This window comes from Papaver somniferum, chromosome 2, assembly GCF_003573695.1.
Source record: "Papaver somniferum cultivar HN1 chromosome 2, ASM357369v1, whole genome shotgun sequence".
In the NCBI taxonomy this organism is placed as follows: Eukaryota; Viridiplantae; Streptophyta; class Magnoliopsida; order Ranunculales; family Papaveraceae; genus Papaver; species Papaver somniferum.
Window position 1 is genome coordinate 204,625,114 of NC_039359.1, and position 20,586 is coordinate 204,645,699.

General features: G+C 41.4%; 1 protein-coding gene across 1 annotated transcript; it reads left to right on the top strand.

Annotated features, from left to right (window-relative positions):
- The first annotated feature begins 961 nt into the window (after positions 1-961).
- LOC113352616 (salutaridinol 7-O-acetyltransferase-like) lies at positions 962-2,389 on the top strand. The gene is made up of 2 exons (XM_026596418.1): positions 962-1,640; positions 1,839-2,389. The coding sequence occupies exons 1-2, from the start codon at positions 962-964 to the stop codon at positions 2,387-2,389; spliced, it is 1,230 nt and encodes a 409-aa protein (XP_026452203.1).
- The last annotated feature ends 18,197 nt before the right edge of the window (positions 2,390-20,586 follow it).

Consider the following 20,586-nt stretch of genomic DNA (forward strand, 5'->3'; position numbering starts at 1 on the left):
GGAGGTGGTGGCGGTGGTAATCGGAAATGGTGGGAGGTGGTGGTGGGAGGAGGTGGTGGTTATATATATATAGATGGTTATTGGGTTGATTTTAAATTAAATTATGTTAATGGTAGGTTAGTCATTTCAATGCTTAGGACGTCCCTTATAACTATATAATTATAGGAAAGGTGCCATAATAAAATCATGGTCCCCTCAAAAAAATAATGGTCCCTAAAAAATTGTTCTTTAACATCCATTCCTAGGTCTCCTTCTGTCTTGAAAATGTAGTCATCTTCAAAGGTTCTGCAGTTTCTCTCACGCCATAGAACCCCGACCACTGCAGCCGGTATTAGACCCCAAATATAGTTGCCTGAAGGTGCCAAAGTCTTGGCATTGCACGACGTCCAAGTCTTGGCTCACCCCTACTCAAAAAAAAGATGGGTAACAGAAAATATGGTCCTTTAGCATAATTCTCATCAATAAAAATTCATATGGTTGGATCAATCAATTTCTGGTCGAATAGGAAGGACTAGAAATTTCGCCAACAAACTTTTGGTCCTTATAGCAAGCTAGTACAGGAGAAAGAAAAGAAATGTCATTCTAGCAGATTCAGCAAAGTAAAACATTGTGGTCGCTGAATAATTGCAGCGATTGTCCTTGCTTAGAAAAATTTATGTAACGTCCCACTTAAATTAATCCCGTGGTAATTCCAGTCCCTGTCAAAGATGCCGACCATCTCTCCTTTGAGAAGAACACATCCCATACGTTAACAACCTTTATATATCGAGAAAAATCCAAGATATTTAAAGAAAAACAATCCAAGAGCTCATGTCCTTAAATTTCATATCTTCTATTTTGTGGTGCGTGGGTTATCCCACATCATTGTACGGAAATAATTATTGTCCCTTGTGTATTGATAAATATACGTACATGTGATGTAAGATCCAAAGAGTAGGCAACCAAAAAACTACAACAAAAAATGGAAAACATGAAAGTTGAAGTTGTTTTGAAACAAACCATCAAGCCATCCACTCAAACTCCTCTTCACTCTAAAACTTTCAACCTATCTTTTCTTGATCAGCATCTTGGTCCTCCCATATATATTCCTTTTACTCTTTACTACGAATCCGGCGATGTCAACAACAAGAACAATCACTGCGATGGCTACAAGAACAACCTTGAAGAAGCATGTGAACATCGTGTTTCAGTAATCAAGCAGTCATTATCTGAGACACTAGCTAGATACTATCCATTGGCTGGAAGAATGAAAGAAGATAACTTAGCTGTTGAATGCAACGATGAGGGAGTCGAGTACTTTGAAACTAGAGTAAGTGATGTTCGGCTATCTCAAGTTATCAAACGCTCTCCAAATCATAACAGTGTTCTTCGAAAATTCTTGCCTCCTTGTATATCATCTTGCGATAACTCGATGTCCATACCATTTGATTATGGGTTTAAATCGAAGACGCTTTTAGCGATACAAGTTAATATTTTCGAATGTGGTGGGATCGTTATAGGTATGTGCATGGCACATAGACTAGCTGATGCGTCTACAATGTTCACGTTTATCACTGATTGGGCAGCTACAGCTCGTGGTGCAATCGAAGACATCAAGGGTCCTTCTTTTGATTTTTTACACTCTCTTCCCGCAGAAAGATGTAATAAACAATTTCAAACCCTTCGACCCGATGTTAACGAGAGAAGAAGATCTTGTAACAAAATATTTTGTGTTTCCAGCATCCAAGATAGTTGAACTCAAGAGGAGAAACGTGAACAATATTGTATGTCAAGACACATCTCAACAAAATACCTCACCATGTACCCGTGTTGAAGCTGTAACGTCCTTCATGTGGAAGCGTTACATGGATTCGGTTCGAGCAAAATCAGACTCAAGCTACTTCAGTTGAGAGTATGGGGCGTTGTATACAGTTACTTAAGGTCAAGGATAACCCCACCATTACCAGCAAACTCTTTTGGCAATATTTATACTTTCACGATTGCACTATCCACCCCGAGTGATGAAAACGATATCGATGATGGTCTCAGAAAAGATGTTAGTTCTCCGAATGACTTGAACCTGGTAGGAAAAGTTAGAGATGCTATAAAGAAAATCGACGACAAATACACAAGAAAACTGCAAAGCTCAGAGGATGAACTAGTAAATGATGTAAAACCACTAACAAGTGGTGAGGCAATATTTTTAGGGTTTAGTAGTTGGTGTAGGTTCCCAATATATGAAGCAGATTTTGGCTGGGGAAAGCCAACATGGGTAAGTATTGGTACCATGGCTCTTCGGAATACTGTGTTTTTGATGGATACAAAATCAGGGGATGGAATAGAAGCATTTGTTAATATGGCTAAAGAAGACATGGATAATTTTGAAGTTAAGCTTTTGGCTGATCAATAATTGCATGTACACCCCACCGTTTAAACTAGTTGTACCGGATGTTTTAAGCTGAAAATTGTGGTCGTGGTTTTGTTTTGCCTAGGTAGCTAGCAGCAACTGGCTTTCTGGTTGCAACAATAAATATTTATAAATGGGACGTGAACGGTAGTCTGTGCCCATTTGTGCTTTTTCTGAGTTGTCCAGTAGCAATAAATCTGAATATTATGTTGATGATGTTTTACTGGTTAAGCTTTTACTTTCATGCAACTAAATATCTTCCTGCGATTATATTTGTGCGCCTCTCACACAAATGCATAGCTTAGAAAATTCTTATCTTTTATTTTATGGTGTATATAAATGCTAGCCCACATGCATGTCCGGGAACTAGTTAAAACTAGAGTATATAAATGGAAATGACGATGGAGGTTGAGGTAGGCTGGGAGAATGAAAGAAGATACATTGAATGCTTGAGCATTTTTAAACTAGAGTAAGTAATGTTCATAACAATGTTCTTCAATAATTCTTACCTCCTTGTATGTCACTGCAGTAGTTCGATGTCCATTTTCTAATGTGGTAGGATCGTTATAGGTATGTGCATGGCACATAAACTAGTTAATGCGTCTGAAATGTCCACTTCTGTTGCTGTTTGGGTTGCCATAGTTCGTGGGGAAATCGAAGGGGTCCTCCTGACTTTTCGTACACTCTCTTCCGCAGAAAGATAAATCCAAACGATTTCAAATCCTTCGACCCGCCGATGTGAAGGAGAGAAGAATCTTTGTTTACCGCGTCCAAAATAGCTGAACTTAAAAAGGAGAGACGTGAACGTATCTCCTCTTAAGCTCAGCTATCTTGTGTACGGTTAACACTACTAAAGAAGATATGGATGAATTTGGCATGCGTTTTGGAAAATAAATTTTATCCTTCTAAATCTCCATGTTTGACTACTTTGGCATGATTATGGATATGAAATCCATAGTTACACTAATTTCACTTTTCGAATACTTATTTATTTTTATTTTATAGAAGCATTTGCTAACATGATTAAAGAAAACCTGGATGGATTTGAAATTAGGCGTTTGGCTGGTCAATAATTGTACGTACAACCTACCGTTTAAACTACGGAAAATGGGTCACTTGTCCAAATATTTTTAAATCACGGTTCAAATGGACGGGTAAAAAATAGTTTGGGTGAAATGGCCAAAAGAAAATAGTAAGGATGAAACTGGATACATCTTGTTTAAATTAAAAATAAAAAAAATATTTGAAAATAGGCACGATGAAATTGGTTACATCCTGCCTATTTTTATATTTTTGACCATTTAAGCAGTATCAAAATTTAACTGTCTATTTCACCCAAAAATTGTTGATTTTAGTATTTTTAACCAATTTTGTATTTAAACTAGTTGTGAAGTGCACTTCAAGTTTAAAATTGTGGTCGTGGTTTTGCTCGTCGACTGTAACAATTATTTTCTTATTGCAACAGTAAATATTTGTGATTGTGACGTTAACGATGGTCTTTACTCGTTTGTAGCTCAGTTGGCCAGAGCAGAGCAATAAATTTTGAATATGATGTTGATGCAGCTCCACAAATGCATGGACCCAGTGTTCTAAACAACACAAAAATTTTCATTAATAAAATTTAATTGAATACATAGTTAGCTTAAAATGGTCCCCTTCTGGCAATCAACTTCTAAAGTAATTAAAATGGTGATGAAATAAAAGATATTTTGTAAAAAGGTTGTATATTATTTAGCATATTAGAGTCTGGGTCGTGAAACATGTCGTTGTTGCGTTTGGGTCGAAGACTAACTTTGATTGTCAAATTTCTTACCAAAATACCCTTATAAACTAGTTAAATAACATTATGTCCTTGCTTAATCACCATCAATGGTGACTTCTAAATATCAAACCCAAACAACAGAGTTTTTCGTGATGTTTCTCGTATAATATAGATCACTGTATATGATTATGAGAAAAGAAAATTCACGATCACTTTCTCTCCCCATTCAATCTTAGCTTACCAAATTTGTACAAAAGAAATAACACTTTGGGAAAAACATACTTTGACAACCCCACACAAGTGTCGTAGTAGATCTACAACGACACTTATCGATGGGTTGCGGAAGGGGGGTTACAGAAGGTCCCCGATTTACTACGACTTCGAGCTAAGAGTCGTAAACCTAGTTGTGGTTCATGTTTGGACTACCTTGTGGTTCAGTTGTGATTCTCTCTCGATTTTATTTTGAAAGCCTAAAACAACTTCTACAAGAGTTGTGAAGCCGTCTTTCACTATACCTACAGGAGTTGTATGACATCCTTCCACAACAACCTATATGTATTGTAGAAAACCTTATCACAACACACCAGTAAGGTTATCAAACTCTAACATAATTTTCTAGAATTTCTTCCACAACTCCTATTTATATTGTTGTACATGCTTTCACAATATTTGATAAGTGTAGTAAAAGTCTGTCACACAACTTCTTTGCCTGGTGTGAATAGTACTATTACTACTCTTGTTATAATGGTTGAAATTTTTGTACAACTTCTAATATGGTAGTACAAGTCCGTAACACAACTTCTATAAATGTTGTGAATAGTACTATTACTACTCTTGTTATAATGGTTCAAATTTTTTGTACAACCTCTAATATGTGTAGTACAAGTCCATAACACAACTTCTATAAATGTTTTGAATAGTACTATTACTACTCCTGTTGTAATGGTTGAAAATTTTTGTACATCCTTTAATATGTATTGTAAAAGTCCATAACACAACCTGTGCCTTGTGTAGTCATAATCTCTAATACAACAAAGGTTTTCACTAGTTGAATGTTGACCTACAACCCTTGTTTGGAGTTGTGTGCATAAACCTTTTTTGAAAAAAAAAAATTCACAGCTGAACCTAATTGCCGAAAGTAATTCACATTCATATTAAACCTGCCAGTGTAACACATTACATTCATTCAAGTTCACCTGCTAGTGTTAAACACACACATTTAAAAAATGGCAGAGATATATATGTTTGTTACCAAAAGTTAAAAGTTTCTTGAACACACACCAAGTTAAAGATAAGATAACATGTCTATTCGAACACTATTCGATCCTTGGGCCATGAGACAATACTTCCAACAGCATCAGCAACAAACTTGAACTCTGAAGTTGGCTTGTAGATATGAGCACCTTCAATGAGAAATCAACACACACAGTGTAGGCTCCAAAACCTATTGGCCTCCCATGTATCTCCTGCGTGGGATCTGTTTCACTAATTTTTGCATCAGCCACCACCTCTCATTTCTTGTACCAACTTAGTAACCGGCAAGGTGTAAATCTTTCTGTCACTTTCACATCACTTGATCTGTTGACAGGACTAGTAGTGGGATTTGAGGCTTTTCCATTGCAGGGGACAACTCTGCTAGTACTAGCACATTGTTGCTTGCAACTGTACTGTCAGTGTGAGAGTGGACTTCAGCGCAGACACACTTTGAGCTCTTATCCTGTAGAAAAAACAGATAGACAGTATGAGTGGCACAATCATGTTTGAATTCATCAACTATAAAAAGAAAACCAAAAACCAAACCATGAAAAAATAAATTCTCACCTCTAACATCACAAGACGATCATTCATTGCACTACAGCTTTCCTGACACTCTTGAATGATCAACTTATAGTGATTATTGGATGCAATCTTTTTACGTGTCGTTCCAAACCCCATGCCTTTAAGTCTTACCCCTTTATCTTCACCAAGAGCCTTTGTAAGAACATCGTCTGTCAAGGAAGATCCATTATGAAAACCATGATGTGCTTGAGTTTCTTCAATTTTTTCTATACAAGTGTGAAACACATAAGATATTGTTGCATTATTAAGCACACATAAATTCAAAGAAGGAAGAAGAGAATATTTCTCACAAAAGCACTTAGAACACCAAAATTTGGTTCCTTTCCTTCACGTTGTTTGTGACCTGCTACCCATAAATCAGCTCTATCAATCTGTTCAGTTGTGCTCAGTTTTTTTTGCTGCAAAGAAAATTTGAATCCCAATTAGTTAACAGCTTCCACAATTGAAGTCAAGTAAATTGTAGTCTTAATTATTGTTTGGACATGCATCAGTATGCAACACTAATAAGTCAAAATTAGAGCACAAAAGAGAAGGCCATGAAACACACAAAATACTCAATCGAGGGTAGAACATACCATCTTAACCTTTTGATCTGCAAAGGGAATTGAGCAGTCAATAGACAAATTTCAATTTTCAAGCTTAAAATATAATCATTCATTATATTAGAAACACTTACTCTGAATTCAGGAGAGCCTACACGTTTCACAAACGTTTCCCACTCATTGACAGACATGCTCGTGGGCATTAGCTTTGCAATCCTTCTCTCTCTTTCTTCCCCTTGTAGCTGATCCAAAGCCTCGAGTACCAAACCGGCTTTTCTAGATCGAGATTCTCTAAGATATGCTCCCATTTTGGCGAAATAGTAGTCTTGGTAATGTTCAGGCACAATGGACCGTTGCTGCAAATAAATGTAGATCATTTTAGTTAGAATCTGCTATGAGTTAAAGAGTTGTCGACTAATGAAAAGAGTTGAAGAGTTAACATTCCATATGTTGGCCTTGGACTGGGGAGGAACAACTTTCCAATCCTTGTTTGTTAACGGAATGTTTCGCCAAACTAACACCCCTAGACAACTTGCCAGATACACGGATTGGTTGATCACCAATCCTTGGACTGGGGAGGAACAACTCTCCAATCCTTGATCACCAATTGGTTGTTCTTTAAAGTTGAAGGGAACTTTGGCTTTTGGATCTGTGTTATCTAACCTCATTGCATGCATCTGCGTTGGTCCATGTGGAACAAACTTTCGTCTCTTTGTGTGTAAAGAACAAGATTGGTTGTATTGATGGAACTATTTCTAAACCAACTGACCCGACAAAACTCGGAGAATGGATGCGAGCAGATGGTCTTGTCATTGGTTGGATTCATGCTGCTATCCTTCCTAGCATTAAAGATAGTGTTTCTTATGCTCTTACTTCTTTGCATCTCTGGAAAGATCTTGAGAACCGGTATGTTGAATCTTGTTCTCCTAAGATGTATCAATTGAAACAACAACTTGCTTCTATTAAGCAAGATGGTTCATCCGTAATGGTTTTTTATAGTTGTCTTCGTGCTACTTACGGATGCTATTAGACCTGTAAGTACTTGTATTTGTCCTAATGCCAAGAATATTATTGATCATCTCAATCAACACATGGCAATGAAGTTATTGCAAGGTCTTCATGATAGGATTGTTGGTCTCCGCTCTAATATCTTGCAGAGTACTGAGTTTCCATCTTTGTTAACTATTTATAACTTAGTCCGACAAGAAGAGGTTCAACAATCTTTGACTAATACCATTCCGGTTTTCGAACCGGCTACTCTTGATGTTGCTCGCCATGATGGTGATAGATCTTCCAAAATTAACAAAAAGAGGAGTTATTATTGTGATTATTGTTATAAGGATGGTCATACTAGAGACCGTTGTTACAAACTGAATGGTTATCCACCAAAACAGAAGCGTAAGGATGGCACAACTTTGGCTACCACTTCTGCTGTTGTTCAAGGTATAATACCGCAACAAAATAATGCATCACAAGGGATAGTTCCTCCACAAACTAATGTTGCTCCTCTTTTCCCTAGATTATCCGCTGATCATTTGGCTCGCTTGGCTGCTTTTGCTGCGTCACTCCCTGCTATAGCCGACGAAAAACCTAAAATGAATCTTACTGGTACGTTTTTATGTTCCTTTGTTACTGAATGGGTTATTGATAGTGGTGCTACCCACCATGCTTGTTCATCTCTAAAATTCTTTTCAACTTATAAACTTTCCCCACCTAATATGGGTGTTTTATTTGCTGACGGTACAAGGGATTTGATACCATGTTAGAATATGGGCATCCAACTCAAAACTAATTACAACTACGTCATCTACAAATGTTGATTTTTTCTGTGAATATCCACCATATTTACATATACCTATGCAACCTTCAGATTCCACTAATAATCCTTCATCTGCTTCCGCACCTACTTTGTCTACAACACCACCTTCTCCCATTCCACATGTTGACACGCATGCATCAACATCTCCTTCCCAAACAGGTGTCCACATCCATGAACTTCCACCTGATTCTCAAACTAGTATGGTTCATGAATCCACACTTGATTCTGACCACACAGCTGATCCTGTTAACTCTCCTTGTCCTGTTTTACGACGATCAGAAAGATCGCACAATTTACCTTCTTACTTAAAAGATTATGTTTGTTCCTCTGTTGAGTGTTCTCAATCTCAACCTTATGCTCTTACAAATTATTTGTCGTTTGACAATTTTATTCCTTCTCATAAAAAAAATTTGACTACAGTTTTGAACACAATGGAACCAACTTCTTTTAAAGTTGCTATGCAGATTCCAGTATGGCGTAATGCTCTGGTTAAAGAAGTTCGGGCTTTGAAGGACTATGACACTTGGACAGAGATGGTATTTATTCCTCCTGGTAAGTCTATTGTTGGTTGCAAATGGGTTTACAAAATGAAATATAAATATGATGGTAGTATCGCGCAATACAAAGCGTGTTTGATTGCAAAAGGTTATACCCAACTTGAAGGGGTGGAATATCATGATACGTTTGCTCATGTTGCAAAGTTAGTTACTATTAGAGTTTTTCTTTCTTTAGCTTCCATAAAAGGTTGGAATTCACGCCAACTTGATGTTAACAATGCATTTCTTCAAGGTGATCTTGATGAGGAAGTTTATATGCGTCCTCCACCTAGATTTGGTAAACCTAACCAAGTTTGTCGTTTAAACAAATCTATTTACGATCTTAAACAGGCTTCTCACCAGTGGTTTGCGAAATTTTCGTCCCCCTTATTGCTGAGGGTTTCCAGCAATCTACTGTTGATTACTCGTTGTTTACTATTCATCGAAAATCCTTATCTCTATATGTTTTAGTCTATGTCGATGATATTGTGATTACCGACAATGATTCACTTCTATTTCGCGTCTAATTTCTCGTTCAGAGACTTTGTTTTCAATTAAAGACTTGGATCGTTTACAATATTTTTCGGGAATAGAGGTTTCCCATTCTCATGATGAAATTTTTCTCTGTCAACGGAAATATATTCTTGATCTTGCGTGATTCTGGCCTAACGGGGGAAAAGCCATCAGCATTTCCAATGGAACAACATTTAAAGTTATTACCCACAAATGGTGCTCCACTTGAAGAACCGTCACAATTTAGGCGTCTTATTGGTCACTTACTCTATCTTACAGTAACCAGACCCCACATTAATTATGCAGTTACCTATTTAAGTCAATTTATGTCATCTCCTAGAACTGCACATTTTGATGTTGCGATCCGAGTCCTTCGATATCTTAAGGGAGCTTTAGGACATGACATTCTTCTTTCTTCTCGTAGTTCTTTACAGTTGACAGGATTTACTGATTCGGACTGGGATGGTTGTCCTACCACCCGCTGACCCACAACTGGCTATTTTGTTTTATTGGGTGACAGTCCTATTTCTTGGTGTTGATGGTGGATATTCATTTAAGGCTAAAATTGTTAAAGCCAAAATTATGCGCGGATATCCTGCAAAGGATAAAGCCACTGATAAAATGATGAATACTTCTTCACTTCGCTAATATACTTAGAATGGGGCATGTAGCAAAAATCCCATGTACCCTATGAATTTATCGCATCATGACCAGCCTTGTATTTCCTGTGTTGTTCCCACTGAACTCTCATTATTGGTGCGGCATGACGACTGAGTGTTACTCTCAGCAGAGTAACACGAATCTCCAAGTGTTACTAATGAGGCATGAACGAAATACATGTACAGGCCACAACTCTCAGTGTGTTATACTAGCCCGATTAAGCATATTTGAATCTGTACTGACCATATTAGTCTCAGAAACAATCACGACCACGCAAGTTGGCCGCATCATGCCCTGGTCGGTCGAATACATACCAAGCCTCCCAAACTACCACTGAATACCATCATAAAGTAGGATGGTTGGGCTGGTATGGAGCAGCTTGGAAAACATGTACGCACAAGACTTCCAATAACGCGGTCGTCCAACTTCGCCAGCATGGTTGAACGGCGTAGATCGTCCCATGACCGGTTGGACAAGAGTTGTCCTGCATACCGGCGGGCCCCTTTCATGCCTGCATAATCGATCCTCCCCTGACCTACCCACAGAACCATGTACGGTTGCCCGAAGTTGGGCCGACGTGAAAGCTTAAAGGGTTGCAGGAAATTCCACTAAAGGTCCCAAATTGATCACCACCATCCAATTTCACCGTCATGATTGGATGGCTTAGATCGGACCCATAGCCACCAGGCAGGTATTGTCGCGTTCACCACCGACCCAACTTGGACCCCACATGGTCGGCCTCCCCAAAGGAGAAGCGTGGCTTGCCAATTCTTCCAGCCAAAGCAGCGTCGACGTGAAACCCTAATTAGCATTTGCGGCACATCACATGTGTCGCAAATCAGTCTCAACCATCCATCTTCTCAGGTATAGACGGAGGGTGTAGATGTAGATTCAAAGGGCCCAGAGCATGTCAACACAATCACCATGGGCCCGCCTACATATATGACTAATCGGTCAAGACCAACTATGGTTGGTCGACTCGATTTGTGCGCCCAAACTAGGCATGGCCGCGCATTTTCAATAGAAAATCGATCTAGACCACTCAACTTTGCCGGAAAAATTGAGTGGCTTAGAACACATCTTCACAGGACCATGAGGTACGGACGTGTACACTGGCCTGCCGACTGCTCTCCTGACTGATCGACCAAGACCGACCATGGTTGGTCGTCTCGAAACGCGCGCCCGAAGTAGGCAGGACGTACAGTCTTCAAATCCTTTGCAACATGAGATTTCTGTCGCAAATCGATCTCAACCACTCCTCTTTGGCAGACAAATTGAGTGGCTTAGATCGCATATCCATGGGAAAGTGAGGTACAGACACCTACACCAGCATGCCGTCTACACGCATGCCCAATTGGCCCTACCAAAAACGTGTCCCATGCTTGGATTCGACCAAGCTAAAGGTTGGTGTTCGAGCACCTCCTAAACCCTAATCTGACGGTCGCAGATGTGGGTCGCAAGCCATCTCGTCCGTCCAACTTCACCAGCCTGGACATACAACCTAAGACATGAGTTAGGCGACCAGTGAGGTATCACCACAATCACCGTCCACCACTCTTCCACACAGAGTGATCGGCCAAGTAACGGCTTACCTGTATAGCCTCCAAACGATCACTCGAAGATGGATGGACGTGATGCTATTTTCCGCGACTCACTCCGTTAAGCCTTAAAACAGTGATGCTTCATACACGCTGAATATATTCGATGCATTACATACAGAGAGTGCACACGGTAGTTCACAAATATCGACTTCCTAAATAACTTAGTTATTTAATCTAGCATCACATGCTGCTTTCTGTGGGTCCCATGATCCACACTCGAGACATTAATCATGTCACAAATTGGGGGATACATACTGGGGTGTTGGTCTGGCGGTTTACAGCGTGCAACACACAACACGTCATCACAAGAACGTGTTAGGAAGACATGGACGGTTAGTGATGATGAGAAAAGTGGGAAAGACTGATCGTGTGACACTAACACACGCAACTCCACTACTCCATCACTCCACTTCCTCCACTTCCCACGAGAGACGTGGGTAAGGTACAATGACTTGTACAAATAGGTTCTCCTACCTATTTCCAGAACAAGACAACAGAAACCAAGTATTGATACAATCGTATCCAAACACCAGGACTGATAACTTACATTCTGCAAGCCAGTTCATCTTTCTGATACAAGTCATACATACTCAACACCTTCACAATCTCAACACCTTCTTCGCAACCTCCCTAAGATCAACCCCATCTCCTTCACTTTGTGACCGAAGCAAGTCTGGAATGGCCATTTCTTGGTTTAGGCCAGAGTTGTACAGATTGATTTCTCGAATCAAAAGCACTCCCGTGCAGTGTATTTGTTTAGGGTTTAGATTCATTTCTCATCCACACACCCATATTTACCAAAAACCGCAGAAACAGTTTTCACCCATAAACAATGGCGACCACAGTGAGAGGTTAATCTCTCGGTTGTAAAGTCAATTTCTTCAAAAATCTGATTCAATTTCATCAATTTCGAAGGGGTAGATCTTAGATTCAATTCAATCATCAACCTGTTTCAAGATGGTAGAACTTAGGTCAGGATCAACAATCAATTCTGATGGATCTATTGCAGATAACAATCTCAATATTGACGTATCTGTCAGTGGAGCTACTGTCGTCAATACATCTCGTGGAGTCGTCTATTCTACCACCAACGCCAGCGAAGCAGGAGAGGTCCCAGTAAGCGTAATGTCTACTATCACCAGAGCCAGAGCAGCCGCGATTCCTGGCATCGCCTCAAGTGTAACGCCTCCGGCGATCACCAGAGAAACAACTTCCACTCCTTCATCAGGACGAGGAGCCGGAGGATCAAGAGGAGGACCATCTCTTATTACCATCGCAGACTTGATGGAGAGGCAGAAAGCTCTTGCTAAGACTCACACGGATATGGCTGCAACTCAAAAAGAGGTACTCACTTTTCTTAAAACCTTAACTGAACGATTGCCACAAGACTCACGGCAACCCCTGGAGCCAGCAAGGGATGCCTTCAATACATCCAGAGCAGGCGTGTCCACTCAGAACCACATGAATAAAGAAGCTCTTGTTGCTTCTTAACGCCCAAGGGAGATGGACCGACCATCCAACTTCATCACGCGTGAAGACCTGGAACGACTTCTCCAAAACCGAGGCAAAGGAAAGATGATGGAGGCGCACCAACATCAGCCGTCGTACCCTCAAGATGTGCAACGAATTCCTCTTCCAAGAGGGTACACCTCTCCTCAGTTCTCCCTCTACGATGGTACTGGTAACGCTCATGAACACATCTCTCGATTCTTAGAATCTTTGGGAGAGCATGAATACAATCGTGTTCTCCGTCTGAAAAAATTCTCGAAATCACTTACGGCGTACACCTGGTACAACAACATCGTTCCTAATAGCATATCCAATTGGGACGAGATAGTCAGCGCTTTCTATAAAAAGTACTTCTTCGTGTCCGAGCAAATCACCTTTTCAGATCTGGGGAGAGTCTCTCAGCGGAACAACGAACATCCAAATGACTTCGTCAAGAGTTTCAGAACTCAAGCACTAGATTTTCATGATCCGAACATCACTGAACGTCAGTGGGTAACATTGTGCATCAACGGGATGATACCCATATACCGCGCTTTCCTGGAGAATCTGGGCATTCAGACGTTCTACGTACTCCATGAAGCTGCCAAGCGTTCAACCAAAACTTCCCCAGCATTGCTAGAGAAAACTAGGGTTGTTCAAAACGAAGATCCACGTGAGAGTCGAGGAAGCATGCGTCTCACAACACAAGTAATACAACACTGGTCCTTCTGTGAGCGTGGTAGGCGAAGGAGGAAAAAGGAAAGCTCCAGCAACGGAACGACAACCCAAGCGTGCGGCTCCGGTACACACGACCTCGTCTCAAAAAGGAACATGCAAGACTCATGCACAAGACACCGAAGATGCAGGCTTCCCATTCACCATGAGTGAAGTAATGGAACTCTTGGAGGCATGGATTCAAGACGATGCTATCAAGCTTCCTCCCATCAGACGCCCGCCAATTGGGAAAGACATGGCGGACCCCAAGTACTGACGCTACCATAGGTTTGTCCATCATCCGACCAAAGACTTCAATAGGCTGAAACAAATCTTCAAAAAAAAGATAGAGGCAGGAGAAGTCCATCTTGGAAACGAAGGTGTTAATAGAGATCCTGTCCCTATCAGGAACTGCATGATTTCCGGGGATTCTGTTCGCTAGACTGTACAATCTATGATGGAACGTTTGTGAGAGATTTTATATTTCTCCAAGGCGCAGCGTCAGGACATATTTGCAGCCCTCAACCGCGTTGTCTCAGGTAGGCGTTTGTATCTAAAAAGGGAAGCGGTCTCGAAACCTCAGTCTTTACTGGAAGATGCAAGCAAGGGAAACTATGGACTCCTAACCGTCGCTCGTTTGAAGGATGTTGAGTTCTATATCACATTGATTGATACGGTCTCGGAATTCAACATCATCACTGTCAAGACCTTGAAGGCAGCAAGGATTTCAAAGCAAGAAGCCACTCGCAGCCCAACTGTGATTAAGAATCCAGAGGGAGAACTAGGAGATGCATATGGATACATCGATCTTGAAGTCAAATTGGGTGAAGCCTCGACGCAAGAAAGATTATACATAGTCAAAGAGCATCCCAGTTACGACATGGTCCTGGGACGCTCTTGGATACATGATAACAAGGCAACGCTGGGAGCTTGTCCTCTACCGTCTACGATACCTGAAAGAATCTCCAACAAGCCGTCCGGACATGAAGACTGTCTGTTACCGCACCTGCAGCTTGCCAACGTGACACAACTTCCTGGAGAGACCCCATCAACATACATTAATAGGTTCCGATCTCAAGTAAGTCTCACCACGCAACCCTTTTTGCAACCAATCACTCCTCACTCTGACAAGTCCTGGGGACTGGTTCCAACCAACAAACCAACCCCGGCTAGAAGATGTGAATGGGAGGCCATCCCCTTCAAACGTTTTATCAAGAGCTTAGAGGATGTCTCGATCAAAGACGATAAGGCCAAGGTCCAAGTATCTGCACGCCCAAACCCATTTGGAATTGGAGATCTGGTGACGAAGATGACTACATTCAAGGTTGAGAGCATGACAGTGAAACTGACCACTCCACCTGACTCGCCCACCGAAAGAGAGGATGAACCATACCTGGTAGCAGATGTTATGCTAGGCGGCTACTGCAAGCTCATCAACGCTGACAAGATGGAAGGCGTAACAATTCACTCACGATGGCTCAAACCCTACCATAATTAAAACGATGTGCTATTCCCTCCAGCGTGTTTATTTTACAATTACCTTTTCATACCATATTTCTAATTCCTCAGAAAATGATTGCAATACTTACATTCATAATTAGGGTTTCAATGTTCAATTTGCAAGTTAATTGAAATATTATTTCCATCTAAGAACTTCTTTACCCCCTAAAGGAAGACACAAAATCCTGAGTCAGCATAAATCAACCCACTAGAGCAAGCTAGAAAAGAAACCGTAAGCAAACATTTCGTAAGAAGTCAAGAATATGTGCAGAAAAGAAGATGTTTTGAGCCATTTATCCCAGCAAGACCAGGGAGATCTCGCGTCAGGAGCACATACAGGTCCGTGGTATTCCATTATGGCACTATTTCTTTTATCATGAAAAATCACATACATATGAAGGCACACCCTTGTGCCTGAAAAGGTTCATATGTAGTCTTACGAAAGATTATAACATAAAAACCTTTATCCAAACAAGCAAACAACAGAAGAAGATCTTGAACTCAGCCGCCACTGAGTACAAGGAAGATGTTCACGAATTACGGGAATATATTTGAAAAGAGAAAAAGAAGCAAAGAGGTTTAGCCATCAAGAAGGTCGACCGTGCCTACACCACCACTAGGACCTGCTTCAAAACCATCGCCATCGTGGACCGCTACTGCTTCTTCCTCCGGATCTGCCTAAGCTTACGCTTCGAATATTTCTGCAGCAATGCTATCCGCCTCAACAACATTAACAGAGACAACTTCCACATCTTCCTCAAGAGACACGGCATCCATAGGAATTGTGTTGAGCACTTTCAGACACTCAGGTTCATCTGTGTCAGAATCGAAGATTATCACGCCATCATGGATTGGGTAATCATATTTATCTTCACCGAGACGCCTTTTTTGTTCAACCCTCCGCCTCTTTGGCCGTGCTGCAAATCTCTCAGATCTTGCGCTTGTTGATTCTCGCAATGCTTCATCTCTTCTCCATATCGATCGCAGCTGAAAGGGCACAAATGCTTCCCCTGGTAATACGCAGGTGTAGAATGGACATCTCCTGTATAGCACGACCGACTTCACGGAGTGGGAGATCAATTCTAGCCATTATCTCCTCATGTGCACCAGCCTCCTCAGGCTTATTGACTTCAAAACTTTTTTTTGGAGAAGTTACAGAGTGATCATCACCAATCTCCTCCATGATAAACTGCGAAAAAGACGAAGTTATGGTTACCAAAAAAAAATCATCATTATTGTTAATCTATCAGAAGATCAGATAAGCGCGGAGCAGTACCTGGAATATAGAAGAAAACGATTCTGTGATAGGAGGAGTCCTTCGAATTTTCTTTATATTTCACGAGCCAACAGAATCCCAAGGAGAAAGGGAGTCTTCACTTGCCTCCTATAAAGGCTGCTAATTTGGGATAACTATCAACAATGCTTATCGGATATATCTGAGAGAAGCCGTTGTATAATGGAAGGGAGTGCACCCAGTCCAAGAAGCAGTCCAAGCTCTTTCCAGATATGTGCGGAGGAAACCAAAGGGAACCGGCTCACCTGACCAAGTCCTGCTTCCTCCACAACCCTAATCAGGTTCGACCAGCCAGACAGCACCTGACGATATCTATTTATGCATTAAATGCGTATTTACTTTAGCTTAATAATTTCAGTATACAAATTTTTCACCATCTCATGCCTACCCCACAATAGTGTAACCATTATGCGCTAGGAAGGGGACTTAATGTTGATGGTGGATTTTCATTTAAGACTAAAATTATAAAAGCCAAAATTATGCGCTGATATCCTGCAAAGGATAAAGCCACTGATAAAATGATGAATACTTCTTCACTTCGCTAATTTACTTAGAATGGAGCATGTAGCAACAATCCCATGTACCCTATGAATTTATGGCATCATGACCAGCCTTGTATTTCATGTGTTGTTCCCACTGAACTCTCATTATTGGTGCGGCATGACGACTAAGTGTTACTCTTAGCAGAGTAACACGAATCTCAAATATCACTAATGAGGCATGCATGAAATACCTGTACAGGCTACAACTTTCGGTGTGTTATACTAGCCCGATTAAGCATATTTGAATCTGGACTGACCATCTCAGTCTCAGAAACAATCACGACCACGCAAGTTGGCCGTATGATTTAACCATCCTGGACGATCCTCAGCAGGAGCAGACTACCACCTTAATGACCACCAGCGGGCCCACTTATGCCCTGGTCGGTTGAATACATACCACGCCTCCAAAACTACCACTGAATACCATCCTAAAGTAGGATGGTTGGGCTAGTATGGAGTAGCTTGGAAAACATGTATGCACAAGACTGCTAATAACGCGGCCGTCCAAATTCGCCAGCATGGTTGAATGGCGTAGATCGTCCCATGACCGGTTGTACAAGCGTTGTCCTTCACACCGGCGGGCCCCCTTCATGCCTGCATAATTGATCCTCCCCTGACCTAGCCACAGAACCATGTACGGTTGCTCGAAGTTGGGCCGACGTGAAAGCTTAAAGGGTCGCAGGAAATTCCACTAAAGGTCCCAAATTGATCGCGACCATCCAATTTCACCGGCATGATTGGATGATCGGACCCATAGACACCAGGCAGGTATTGGCGCGTTTACCACCGTCCCAACGTGGGCCTCACATGGTCGGCCTCCCTAAAGGAGAAGCGTGGCTTGCCAATTCGTCCAGCCAAAGCAGCGTGGACGTGAAACCCTAATTAGGGTTTGCGGCACATCACATGTGTCGCAAATCAGTCTCAACCATCCATCTTCGCAGGTATAGACGGAGGGTGTAGATGTAGACTCAAAGGGCCCAGAGCATGTCAACACAATCACCATGGTCCCGCCTACATACATGACTACCCGGTCAAGACCAACTATGGTTGGTCGTCTCGATTTTTGCGCCCAAACTAGGCATGAACGCGCGTTTTCAATAGAAAATCGATATCGACCACTCAACTTTGCCGGACAAATTGAGTGGCTTAGATCACATCTTCACGGGACAGTGAGGTACGGACGTGTAAATTGGCCTGCCGACTGCACGCCTGACTGATCGGCCAAGACCGACCATGGTTGGTCGTTTCGAAACGCGCGTCCGAAGTAGGCACAACGTGCGGTCTTCAATTCCTTTATGGCATGGGATTTCTGTCGCAAATTGATCTCAACCACTCCTCTTTTCCAGACAAATTGAGTGGCTTAGATCGCATCTCCATGGGACAGTGAGGTACAAACACCTACAGCAGCATGCCGTCTACACACATGCCCAATCGGCCCTGCCAAAAACGTGTCCCATGCTTGGATTCGACCAAGTTAAAGGTTGGTGTTCGAGCACCTCCTAAACCCTAATACGACGGTCGCAGATGTGGGTCGCAAGCCATCTCGTCCGTCCAACTTCACCAGCCTGGACATATAACCTAAGACAGGATTTAGGCGACCAGTGAGGCATCACCACGATCACCTTCCAGCACTCTTCCACATAGAGTGATCGGCCAAGTCAGGGATTAATTGTACATCCTCTAAACGATCACTCGAAGATGGCTGGACGTGATGCTATTTTCCGCGACTTACTCTGTTAAGCCTTAAAACAGCGATGCTTCATACACGCTGAATATATTCGATGCATCACATATGTAAAATGCACACGATATTTCACAAATATCGACTTCCTAAATAACTTAGTTATTTAATCTAGCATCACATGATTTTTTATGTGGGTCCCACGATCCACACTCGAGACATTAATCATGTCACAAACTGGGGGATACATACTGGAGTATTGGTCTGGCGGTTTACAGCGTGTAGCGCACAACGCGCCATCACAAGAACGTGTTACAAAGACATGGACGGTTAGTGATGATGGGAAAAGTGGGAAAGACTGATCGTCTGACACTAACACACGCAACTCCACTACTCCATCACTTCACTTCCTACACTTCCCACGAGAGACGTGGGTAAGGCACAATGACTTGTATAAATAGGTTCTCCTCCCTATTCCCAGAACAAGACAACAAAAACCAAGTGTTGATAAAATCGTATCCAAACACCAGAACTGATAGCTTACATTCTGCAAGCCAGTTCAGCTTTCTGATACAAGTCATACACAACCAACACCTTCACAATCTCAACACCTTTTTCGCTTCCCTCCCTAAGATCAACCCCATCTCCTTCACTTTGTGACCGAAGCAAGTCTGGAACGGCCATTTCTTGGTTTAGGCCAGAGTTGTACAGATTGATTTCTCGAATCAAAAGCAGTCCCGTGCAGTGCATTTATTTAGGGTTTATATTCGTTTCTCATCCACACACCCACATTTACCAAAAACCGCAGAAACAGTTTTTCCATAAACACTTGGAAATCAAAAAAAAAAACCAACCGTTTCTCGTTCTTCTGCAGAGGCAGAATATCGTTCTTTGGATACTTTAACCGCTGAACTGCAGTGGTTACGTTATTTATTCATTGATCTTCGCAGTCCTTGTACTTCCCCTATTACTATTTACTGTGATAGCCAAGCTTCCATACACATTGTAGAAAATCCTATTTTCCACGAATGAACCAAACACATTGAGATAGACTGCCATTTTGTCCGTGAGAAGATCCAAAGAAAACTTATCAGTCCACGCCATATCGTTTCCGCTGCACAACTCGCTGATGTCTTTACGAAGCCTCTTGGTGCAAACCAGTTCACGAAATTAGTAAGCAAGTTGGGCGTTTGTGAAATTTCTGCACACACTTCAACTTGAGGGGTGGGGGGTGGTATTAGCATGTACGTAGTGACAGGTCATATCAAGCTAATGCATATCTTCTGTCAAGAGTGATTGCAGTTGTGTAATTGATATCATATATTTTGTTTACTAAATTAGTTAGCATTGACATAGGTTGGAGACAATCAAGGATCAATCACCATTATTATAATTGATCCCATAGATATCATTCCTATTGTATCTTCCTCTAAATGGAGGTTATTATCTCTCTGTAATATTATCAACAAAACTCAATATTTGAAAATGTTCGTTCAATCAGAAGAACAAAAGCTTGATTGGGGAGATATGTTTTTCATTCTCACTCAATCCCAACATATGAGGAAGCTACGCTATTTTCCAAACTCCCTCTGCCTCTCAGGTTTGCTTCTCTGTCTATTTTGCATTCCGGAGCGTGATTTTTTTCCAATATATGTTTTTGCCCATTTCGACATAATATCGTCGTATTGCAAGGCAATTGCAAGTTGTGA

What these genes read in the sequence shown, in the direction of transcription:
- LOC113352616 (XM_026596418.1), top strand. Translation starts at nt 962, where the DNA reads ATGGAAAACATGAAAGTTGAAGTTGTTTTGAAACAAACCATCAAGCCA. An exon ending in CTCTCTTCCCGCAGAAAGAT is followed by an intron (nt 1,641 to 1,838) that starts GTAATAAACAAT and finishes TTCATGTGGAAG; the next exon opens with CGTTACATGGATTCGGTTCG.